This window comes from Genypterus blacodes, unplaced genomic scaffold, assembly GCF_046128005.1.
Source record: "Genypterus blacodes isolate CSIRO-AG114 ecotype Tasmania unplaced genomic scaffold, CSIRO-AGI_Gbla_v1 ptg000134l_1, whole genome shotgun sequence".
Classification (NCBI taxonomy): Eukaryota; Metazoa; Chordata; class Actinopteri; order Ophidiiformes; family Ophidiidae; genus Genypterus; species Genypterus blacodes.
Window position 1 is genome coordinate 90179 of NW_027466936.1, and position 11122 is coordinate 101300.

Consider the following 11122-nt stretch of genomic DNA (forward strand, 5'->3'; position numbering starts at 1 on the left):
CTACAATGCTGCCACCTGCTGGACATATCGAAAACTGTAGTGATCTCACCTGGAGTTTTTACTGGGAATGTGTTGTTTATTCAAAAGCTTAGATTGAAATCTGAACACTGAGCTAAATCCTGCAGCCATCCAGTCTGGAATGTAGAAAAGAAACGAGTAACAGCTGGGCCCCGTTTATTTAGGAAGCATGATCATAGACATGACATTCCATTTATTCTTCTCCTGCACACACACACACACACACGTTTCTACGAGCCCCTGAAGGAGTCTGGCTCTATTGTTCTGTGGATAAATGTTCTGACTCATGGAACACATACGTGTATTCAGGCTCCTCCCCCTCACACGTATGTTCAGGCTCCTCCCCCTAACACGTGTTCATCATGTACTGTAAAGTGACAGAGGACGTTTTCACAATACAATATAAAAACAAAAATGTTAAGAAGCATTCACTTCCATATTTTCCTCACAGATCTTAAAGCAGTAAAGACCTTCAGTTCATTATGAGAGAAGCTTACTGTAAACACTGAAGCGTCGTCTGTGTGGCTGAGTGAAAACATGATGTAGCACATGGAGGTCAAAAAAATATGACACTTTATTTTATGACAAAATGAGTTTACTTTGAACTAAGCATTAGTTTGTGTCACTCGCTCTGTGTTTGATCGGGAAGCTTTGTTTGGGTTCGTCGAGTTTTGTGAATGTAGCTGCAACATTTGAATTTGTGTTTAGTTTTGAGAAAGTCGTAGCATTTGTGATAAATTGTAAGAGATAAACAAATGCACATCAACACAACACTACAGTGATTCTTTACCAGCACCCTTTGGTTGGTTTGTTACTCCACACACTTGGTGGTTGGATGAAACTAAGAAACCACTTATTAAAACTGTAACTTGTGATCATTAGCCGAACAGCTGAGAAGCTTTTCAGAAGAATGAAGCTGCAAGTGCGAATTTAAACTTTGTTTATGAATGAATCTTTTGCCACAAACTGAACATTGGAAAGGTTTCTCCCCTGAATGGGCACTCATGTGAGTGGTTAGTTGTGTTTTCTGATTGAAATTTTTACCACAAACTGAACATTTGAAAGGCTTTTGTCCAGAATGAAGCCGATCATGAATCAGTAAGCTTTGTTTATGAGTGAAACCTTTCCCACAAACTGAACATCTGAAAGGTTTTTCTCCAGAATGAACTCTCATGTGAGTGGTTAATTGCGATTTCTGAGCGAATCCTTTGCCACAAACTGGACAGCTGAATGGTTTTTCTCCAGAGTGAAGCTGCATGTGGGTAATGAAGCTTTGTTTATGAGTGAATCCTTTCCCACAAACTGAACAACTGAAAGGTTTTTCTCCAGAATGAACTCTCGTGTGAGTATTTAAGCTTTGTTTGTGAGTGAATCCTTTCCCACACACTGAACAGTTAAAGGGTTTTTCTCCATTATGACCTCTCATGTGAGTGGTTAAGTTTGATTTGTGGGTAAATCCTTTAGCACAAACTGAACATCTGAAAGGTTTTTCTCCAGAATGAACTCTCATGTGAACAGTAAGGTGTGATTTCTGAGTGAATGCTTTAGCACAAACTGAACAGATAAATGGTTTCTCTCCTGTGTGGATTCTCATGTGATTTGTCAGTTCATACTTGGAAGGAAATCTTTTATCACACTCAGAGCAAATAAAAGATTTCTTGTTATTATCACATCCTGTATCGTTTAGAGGGACTTGTTTATTTTTAGTCTTTAAGATTGACGGAGGCTCTCTGGTCTCCCAATCAACGCTGTCATCAGTTTCAGGTTCAGTAGAGTCTGAGTCATTGACCTTACTGGCTGATTGAAGTCCTCCCTGGTCCTCTTCATCAGATTCAGGTTTCATTTGTTGGGTTGAGCTGTTGGACGGAGGCTCCGCCTCTTTGCTCTCCTCACTTTGGCTTTGATGAAGCAGAGTAGACTGAGCTTCATCACTTTCACTCTTCACAGGCAGAAGAGGGGAAGAGAACTTCATGACATCAGGCTCCTCCCCCTCCTGAAGGCTCCAGACTTCAGCCTGCTCCTCTTTAATCTGAGGAGTTTCTGGATCATCTGACTTCACAGTGGAGCTCCACTCCTGTGGCACCAAACCACGCTGGAAATCTGCAGGGAACAGAGAAGTGCAAACATCAGGTGACCATGAGTTCATGTTCAGCTTCCTATAGTGTCTCTACCTGCACTTCCCTGGTTTGGCTCCAGGCTGATGAGCTAATTTCTCCCACTTCACTGCAAAATCTCATCGACCAACAGAGCGACGCTGTGAACATGTTTACACTCATTCCTGTTGTGTTACGCTCACATCTTTGTGTGGACTCCTCTAGGAAAATAAAGGCAGGAAGTAGAATTCTGTGCTTTTGTGGGACCTAGCAAACCATCTGGGACGGGACAAAGTGTCCACTGTGAAACAGCTCAGATGAAGTAACACAGATGTAAGAAGTGTGAATCCAGAGACCATAGATACTTTAAAGCTCCTATAGTGAAGCTGACTAAACTTCAAACCCAAACATGACGAACACAGGAAACTCATTTGGTTTCCAATGGCACAGAAATGTTGTCAACATGATGGAGGAGAAATGTGACGTAAGCAGCTGATCCATGTAAACAAAGTGACATAGTCATGTTCACAGCAAAGTGTTCATGTTTAACATCTTCATCAGCAAACAAACCTCATCTGGCCAAACAAGCAAACAAATACAGGAAGTGAACAAACCCGCTGCATTGACGCGACCTTCGCCCAGCAGGTGGCACTGTCGCTCGTTATTCTCTTCTAAAAGAAAAACTTTGTGTTGTTTTGACATTTTTCACTCGTTTACACGAACGTTTTCTACAAACTCAAATCAGTTTGTTCTATATCAGTAAATTCAACTTCCGCTAATGTCCGTGTATTTCCGGATAGCAAGCTAACCCAACTGCAATAGCTTTGTAGGCTAGCGGGAGAATAAACAGCAACAAAACTCGAAATACAAAACCGAGCAGCAGAAAGTCCACTTCTGCCTTCACACACGGACTCTAATGCTTCACTCCCGCTGCTTCAGGAATCTACTTTGGAGGAGAAACATGGTAAACATAACACTTAGCTTATCGGGGCGCCATTTTGAGTGAGACAAATAATTTCCGGTCCAACATAGTTGCTGATTTTCAAAACAAAAGTGAAATTTCACGTTTACTCAGAATTACAGAGTTACACGTAGATGTAACAGCAGGCGGGCGGGACGGACGGACGAACGGACAGACGGCTAGCCAGCCAGCCAGCCAGCCAGCCAGACAGACTTGGAGAAAGATGTTTGAGGGTTTCCTCTTGTCTTCATCGATGCACTGTCAGGCAGCATGAGTATACATTAGTGACAATACTAAGGAATCACTCAGGTTTTCATCTGTTCAGTTGAGCTGAACCCATCTGCATGCGTTCCCCCATGAAGCCCCGGCGACCCTGCAATGTTCTGGTGCAGTCGGTCAGTAAGTGGACCCTGGACCTCAGAGCTCAGCCTGGTTGTTATTATAGTTTATATATGCATCAACAATATAGGAATCAGATGTTAGGTGATCAATAACATTCCTGCTCAGATTAAAGGACATCTTCACAAACAACACATTCATTGTATTGACTTTATATATCTATTTAGAATAAATCTAACAAACTACTGAGACCTGAACGCTCTCGTACGCCTGCAGAGATGAAGGCCTTCTGGAGGACACCCCCCATCTCTTCCATTTTCTAACTGCATTGTTGAAATTCCGACTCCCCGGTTAAAATTGAACACACCGTGTCTCCTGGGACCTCAATTAGGGTATGAACATTCACCTCATATTGCTGTCAAGAATGTATTTCCTGTAACAACAAATGAAACCTGCCCAGGCTCTGTTGGTTGCAGAGTCTGGTTTGGATCGTCCACCACATCTGACAGAACCAGACTGCAACACATCACCGGAGAGTAGAGAAACCACTGGCTGCTACACAGCGCCGACCCAGGACCTCTTCACCTCAAGGTCCAGTAAACCTGCTCAGGATCACCATCTCCTCCAATCAGCACCAAAATCCACTACACATCAGATCAGCTTCTTCCCTCATTTTATCAAGAGCATAAACTTATTTTCCAGTTGCTGCTGCAGTCGTTTACACTTTGACGCACACACATTCACACTGTAGATCCCATATGTACACACACTTCACATGCCTGAATGTATTCACACAAGTTGTACAGCTGAGTCACATTCTTTACATAGTTACAATACTCATAATACTCACATTACTTCAGATATACTGCACATATCTGTAAATTGTGCATTTGTTCAATGTTATTACTAAAATCCACATGTAAACTGTCTGTATGACTGAATATGTTTATCAATGACATCATAGTAAATTCTTTGTATGGACAAACATTCTTGAGTCTCTTCTGATTAAATCTTTTACAAAAAACACCTGAGGGGTTTTTCTACAAATTCTTCTGTGTCGTTAGGTGAATGAATCCTTTTCCACAAACAGAACATCTGTAGGCCTTACTGTGAATGAACTCTCATGTGACGAGTTAAGTTGTATTTCTGAGTGAATCCTTTCCCACAGACTGCACATCTGAACGGTCTGTCTCCAGAGTGAAGTCTCATGTGACAGATTAAATGTGGATTCTGAGAGAATCCTTTACCACAAACTGTGCATCTGAAAGGTTTTTCTCCAGAATGAACCCTCATGTGAGCGTTTAATGTTTGTTTCTGTGTGAATCCTTTTCCACAAACTGTGCATCTGAACGGCTTCTCTCCAGAATGAACCCTCATGTGATCCGTTAATCTGCACTTTTTAGTGAATTCTTTACCGCAAACTGTACATCTGAAAGGTTTTTCTCCAGAGTGATCTCTTATGTGAGCTGTTAGGTTGCATTTATATGTGAATCCTTTACCACAAACTGAGCAGATAAATGGTTTCTCTCCCATGTGGATTCTCATGTGACTTCTCAGCTCACACTCACAGCGAAATCTTTTCTCACATGTTAAGCAAAATACAGGTTTCTTTTCGTTGTCACATTTAGTTGTTAGCGTCTTTAAACTGGACTGAGGTTCTGTGATCTCCCTCCAATCATCACTTTCATTAGTTTCCAATTCAGATGAATCTGTATCCTTGTCCTTGGGGTCTCTGTTCTGGGCTGGTTCTGGTCCTCCACAGTCCTCACCATCAGATTGTAATTGAATGTGATCAGTTGAGTTGCAGGCTGGAGGCTCCATCTCTCTGTTCTCCTCTGTTTGGCTCCTCTGGCAGGGCCCAGCTTCCTCTTCATCACTTTCACTCTTTGCGGGGACAGGAATGAAAGAGGATTTGGTGGCCTCAGCCTCCTCCAAACCCTGAAGCTGCTCTCCCTCCTGGAGGCTCCAGAGTTCCTCCTCTTCCTCTTTAATGTGAGGAGACTCTGGATCCTCCTGTTTCACACTGAAGCTCCACTCCTGCTGCACCATGACCTGCTGGACATCTGCAGAGGACAAAGAAGGGCACACAACATGATCCACATATTAGATCACACGCCCACAGACCCACCAGGGAGACAGAGAGAGAATGAGAGAGACAAAGAGACAAAGTGCACACATGATCCAAGGAATGATGTAACCCAAATACTGTGTTTTGATTTTTTGATGACAACAGTGTGCAGTTTAGCTAACAGCTAGCACCTTCTGTGTCACATATATGTGTACATACATACATATGATATATATGTGATCTATACGATAATGAGGCACTGCAGAATGATGTTGGTCTGACATGAGTCACTGCCAGGAAGCTCTAATCCATCAAATACACAAAAGGATCAGCGCTCCACATGCTTTTATCATCAGGTCATCAAAGTGGATCCAACTTCAAAACAAAGATGATGTGGGAATGCTTGAAACCTTTGGCTATGCAGACAAATGTTCATTCAATACAGGAATCACAACATTCCCAAAGATCAAAGGAAGCCTGAATCCTACTGCAGCCAGTTTGATGTCACAATGTGTGTGTGTGTGTGTGTGTGTGTGTGTGTGTGTGTGTATGTACTAACCTGCTCTCTCTAAATGAACCTCCGGGCTCCAAACAGCCTCCAGCAGTTTCCGTTGTCGCTCGTTCTCCTCTTTGGATCGAGAAACTTCGTCCTCGTACTCTGTTATCGTTCTTTCAAACAGCACAAATATCTCTTCAACTGCTGAACTTAGTCTCTGACTCACAAACGCTCTCAGCATTTGGACTTTAGACATTTTAACTCCCTCCGCTAAACCGCTTTGTTCCGTCTGTGTCCGTGTATTTACGGCTAACAAGCTAAGCTAACGTCAGTATCTTCTCTTTAATCTGATATCAGGAGAAGATTCAGCATCAAAACAGAGAAAAACAGCGAGCAGCTGAAAGTGACGCGTTTGTGTCTCATACGGAGGCTCTGAAGGTTCAATCCTGCTGGACGGAACATCAACTTTAGAGGAGAAACGCGGAGGAGAACGAAACAAAGACAACGGGGCGCCGATTTAGTCAAAGCAAGAAGCTAGGAATAGGAGAACTCACTTCCGGCCAAACAGTAGTTGATCTTCAAAATAAGTTGTCGGAACATCATTTAGTTTCATCTGTAAACACAAAGCTGCTGATATGACGGCTTTTTATCAAAAAAAATAATTTCAACACACGGCGCTTTGAAGGCTCGAGCAGCTCTATAACTTTTGCTATAACATATTTTCTAAATGTGTCTCGAAATTAAATATTTTTTGAAAGATCTCCATCTTTACTCCAGATGAATTCCCACCTTTGTTCTCAGCTCCTGAAGCTTCAACCAGGACTCCTCGTGTACAGAAGGAAACATAACAGCGCTGAGGCTAAGCACTCCTTATTTTATCACATACTAAGATGGAACAAACAGCAAATTCTGCAAGTCTTCAAACAGGTTCTCCACGTCATAACAACAACACACGACAGCTATATCCTTCATATGGCCCAAGGGAAAAACTATTCAATCTGTACCAGAAAGCAAAGCACAGGTAGGTTTCTCTGTTGAGTGCTGTTGCAGGTGAGACATCATGGTTTGTTTGTAACTGAATCCTTTACCACAAACAGAACATCTATAAGGTTTCTCTCCAGAATGAACTCTCATGTGAACATTCAAGTGTGGTTTCTGAGCGAATCCTTTATGACAAACGGGACAGCTGTAAGGTTTTTCCCCAGAATGAACTCTCATGTGAATTGTTAATCCATGTTTATGGGTGAACATTTTACCACAAGCAGAACATCGGAAAGGTTTCACTCCAGAATGAAGTCGCATGTGAACAGTTAGGCCCTGTTTATGAGTGAATACATTTCCACATACTGAGCAGCTGAAAGGTTTTTCTCCAGAGTGAAGTCTCATATGAATAGTTAAGCTACATTTCTTATGGAATCTGTTGCCACAAACTGCACATCTGAACGGTTTTTCCCCAGAATGATGAGGCATGTGATTAGCTAAACCACATTTATGAGTGAATACTTTACTACAAACAGAACAGCTGAAAGGTTTTTCTCCAGGATAAAGTCGCAAATGAATAGTTAAGCTGTGCTTCTGAGTGAATCCTTTACCACAAACTGAACAGATAAATGACTTCTCTCCTGTGTGGTTTCTCATGTGCCTGATCAGAGAAGACTTGTAGCTATAGACTTTATCACACTCAGAGCAGATAAAAGACTTCTTGTCATTGTCGCGTCCCAAATCCCTTATCGGGTCTTGTTTATTTCTCAGAGTCTTGAACCCTGACTGAGGCGCTCTGGTCTCCTCCCAGTCATTGCTGTCATCAGTCTCAGGTTCAGAAGAGTCTGAATTCTTGTCCTCAGTAACTGGATCTAAGTTGGGGTTTGGTTCTGGTCCTCCATTATCCTCACCATCATCTTCTGTCTTCATCTGTTCAGTGGAGCTGCTGGCTGGAGGCTCTGGCTCTCTGTTCTCCCCAGGTTCACTTTGATGAAGATGGGAGAACTGAGCTTCCTCTGCATCACTTTCACTCTTCACAGGGACAGGAGTGAGGAAGAGCTTGGTGATATGGGCCTCCTCCAGACCCTGAAGCTGCTCTCCCTCCTGCAGGCTCCAGAGTTCCTCCTCTTCCTCTTTAATGTGAGGAGACTCTGGATCGTCCTGTTTCACACTGAAGCTCCACTCCTGCTGGACATCTGCAGAAGACAACAATATGTAAGAATCATGTTGACTTCTAGCTACATACAGACGATCACTAACATCGGTGTTGCTTATTAACTGAAATGTTGCCGTTTATTCAGCAACTGTGGTTTACAGATTCACGCTTGTTTCAGAAACTCAGGCCTGATTCAATCCCGACAGGATGGAAGCCGCTCAGTCCTCCTGCTGAGAGTGGAGCCGGCATGAAGTCGAAAGAAAACACTTCTTGTTTTCATCCCTGTGATTGATTTGGCACCAAAACCAAATCTTTGGTCTAAATCCGCTCCACTTATTACAAACATGAAGCACTGCGAGCAAACGAGTGTGAAGTTTCGGTGAACAAACCTGTTCCGTGAACATCTGCAGTCAAAGCTTTGACCGGTGGTTGGCGATGTTTCCGGCTCTCCTCTCTTGAAAGAGAAACCAGGTGGAGTTGAGACATTTCCCCGCTCGGACACGAAGTTTAGCCCCGAAAAACTCCGCGCGCTCTCGTGCTATCAGAGAGCAGAGCTAACTAGCGCCGTCTGTGTAGCAGGGTGAGCTAGCTCCGAGAGCTTACCATGGCGGGGGAAAAACACATGAAAGGCGCGCGGCACAAACTTCCGTCCGACGCGTTTGATCTGATGGCTCATCGCGCGGGAGGCTGAATCAACTTTGAGGAAGAAACACAAGGCAACACGGAACAAAGACAACAAGGCGCCATTTGGCTACCGAGAACGTATTTCCGGTCGTGCAGTGGTTGTTGATCTTCAAAATAAAGTAAATCACTCACACAAGCGTGACTGGGATTTCATCTGTAAAAGCAAAGCAGACATATAGTTGGTTACATTAAAGTGTTTCATTTCAAATGTAAAAGTGAGAACAACAGATGATTTATTTTATGAACAGCTTTAATTTCTCTTAATTTACTACAGGCTCTGAAACAAATTTCTCCTCTCACATGACTCCTTAACATATCTGAGGAAATCCTCAACCAAACTGTCCCTTTGGAGACTTTTATTGTGTATGAACTTTCATATGAATAGTTAAGTTGTATTTCTTAGTGAACCCTTTACCACATACTGTACATATGAAGGGTTTCTCTCCTGAATGAACTCTCATGTGGTGAGTTAAGTGGTGTTTATTAGTGAACCCTTTGTCACAATCTGTACATCTGAAAGGTCTCTCTCCAGAGTGAACCCTCATGTGATCAGTCAGGTGGTGTTTATTAGAGAATCCTTTACCACACACAGAACATCTGAAAGGTTTTTCCCCAGAGTGAACCCTTGTGTGCACATTGACGTGTGGTTTCTGAGTGAATCCTTTATGACAAACTGGACACTTGTACGGTCTTTCCCCAGAGTGAACCCTCATGTGACAGATGAACTGATTTTTCTGAGGGAATCCTTTACCACAAACTGTGCATCTGTAAGACCTTTCTCCAGAGTGAACTCTCATGTGATGAGTCAGCTGGTGGTTAGAAGTGAATCCCTTACCACAAACTGAGCACATAAATGGTTTCTCTCCCATGTGACTTCTCAGCTCACACTCATCGTGGAATATTGATTTACATGTGGCGCAGAAAAAAGGTTTGTTTTCATCATCACCTTTACTTTTCAGAGTCTCTAAACTCCAATCATCACTTTCATTAGTTTCCAATTCAGATGACTCTGAATCCTTGTCCTTGGGGTCTCTGTTCTGGGCTGGTTCTGGTCCTCCACAGTCCTCACCATCAGATTGTAATTGAATGTGATCAGTTGAGTTGCAGGCTGGAGGCTCCATCTCTCTGTTCTCCTCTGTTTGGCTCCTCTGGCAGGGCCCAGCTTCCTCTTCATCACTTTCACTCTTTGCAGGGACAGGAATGAAAGAGGATTTGGTGGCCTCAGCCTCCTCCAAACCCTGAAGCTGCTCTCCCTCCTGGAGGCTCCAAAGTTCCTCCTCTGCCTTTTTAATGTGAGGAGACTCTGGATCCTCCTGTTTCACACTGAAGCTCCACTCCTGCTGCACCATGACCTGCTGGACATCTGCAGAGGACAAAGAAGGGCACACAACATGATCCACATATTAGATCACACGCCCACAGACCCACCAGGATGGGGGAGGGGGGGGAGGGGGGAGAGAGAGAGAGAGAGAGAGACAGACAGACAGACAGACGGAGAGTGTGTCACTCAAGACCTGAATATACCAAATATAACTGAACTTTGGACCGTTCACAGTCCCACATTTGTTAAGACGCTGATTAACCCTTTGTGTGCTGCACACGCGTGTCCTGTACATGTTAGGCTTGTTCAGTCATTGTGCAGCAGCGTTAAGTCAATCTGTACATTATGGGATGGAGATTGACGACGACCTGCTGTGTGTGTGTGTGTGTGTGTGTGTGTGTGTGTGTGTGTGTGTGTGTGTGTGTGTGTGTGTGTGTGTGTGTGTATGTACTAACCTGCTCTCTCTAAATGAACCTCCGGGCTCCAAACAGCCTCCAACAGTTTCCGTTGTCGCTCGTTCTCCTCTTTGGATCGAGAAACTTCGTCCTCGTACTCTGTTATCGTTCTTTCAAACAGCACAAATATCTCTTCAACTGCTGAACTTAGTCTCTGACTCACAAACGCTCTCAGCATTTGGACTTTAGACATTTTCACGGGGCGATATGAACTTTTCCGACAATCACAGACACTTTGTTTTCTATCGCTCCGTTGCTCTGTCTCGCTCGGTGTCGCTAACTTCCGTCAACAGTCCGTGTATTTCCGGCTAGCAAGCTAAGCTAACTCAAATAGCTTTGAACGCTATCGGGAAAAGATTCAGCAATAAAACGCTGAAAAAAAACTGCAAGCAGCAACAAAGCCATCAGACGAGTTTGAGTCTCATACGGAGGCTCTGATGGTTCAATCCTGCTGGACAGGGCCTCAACTTTAGAGAAGAAACGCGGGGAAAACGGAGCAGAGACTCAACGCGTCAATTGGGTCAAAAGTTTGAAGCAATAAGTTAAACAA

General features: G+C 43.5%; 4 protein-coding genes across 5 annotated transcripts; all 4 read right to left on the reverse strand.

Annotated features, from left to right (window-relative positions):
* Positions 1 to 570: 570 nt before the first annotated feature.
* On the reverse strand, positions 571 to 3139 carry LOC143011504 (uncharacterized). 2 transcript variants are annotated; one of them, XM_076164399.1, is made up of 2 exons: positions 2726 to 3139; positions 571 to 2118 (listed from the first exon to the last, which is right to left on the reverse strand). In XM_076164399.1, exons 1-2 carry the CDS (start codon positions 2811 to 2813, stop codon positions 875 to 877), a joined length of 1332 nt encoding a protein of 443 aa, XP_076020514.1. In that variant the 5' UTR covers positions 2814 to 3139; the 3' UTR covers positions 571 to 874. The 2 variants fall into 2 exon arrangements, with proteins under 2 accessions (XP_076020514.1, XP_076020515.1); XM_076164400.1 differs by having other exon boundaries at positions 3087 to 3131.
* A 928-nt stretch (positions 3140 to 4067) lies between these two features.
* Positions 4068 to 6500, reverse strand: LOC143011508 (uncharacterized). Its single transcript, XM_076164403.1, has 2 exons — positions 6039 to 6500; positions 4068 to 5474 (listed from the first exon to the last, which is right to left on the reverse strand). The coding sequence occupies exons 1-2, from the start codon at positions 6229 to 6231 to the stop codon at positions 4516 to 4518; spliced, it is 1152 nt and encodes a 383-aa protein (XP_076020518.1). The 5' UTR covers positions 6232 to 6500; the 3' UTR covers positions 4068 to 4515.
* Positions 6501 to 6869: 369 nt separating this feature from the next.
* LOC143011505 (uncharacterized) lies at positions 6870 to 8874 on the reverse strand. The gene is made up of 2 exons (XM_076164401.1): positions 8502 to 8874; positions 6870 to 8152 (listed from the first exon to the last, which is right to left on the reverse strand). The coding sequence occupies exons 1-2, from the start codon at positions 8596 to 8598 to the stop codon at positions 6969 to 6971; spliced, it is 1281 nt and encodes a 426-aa protein (XP_076020516.1). The 5' UTR covers positions 8599 to 8874; the 3' UTR covers positions 6870 to 6968.
* Positions 8875 to 9024: 150 nt separating this feature from the next.
* Positions 9025 to 11093, reverse strand: LOC143011507 (uncharacterized). The gene is made up of 2 exons (XM_076164402.1): positions 10573 to 11093; positions 9025 to 10159 (listed from the first exon to the last, which is right to left on the reverse strand). Exons 1-2 carry the CDS (start codon positions 10763 to 10765, stop codon positions 9153 to 9155), a joined length of 1200 nt encoding a protein of 399 aa, XP_076020517.1. The 5' UTR covers positions 10766 to 11093; the 3' UTR covers positions 9025 to 9152.
* Between the last annotated feature and the right edge of the window lie 29 nt (positions 11094 to 11122).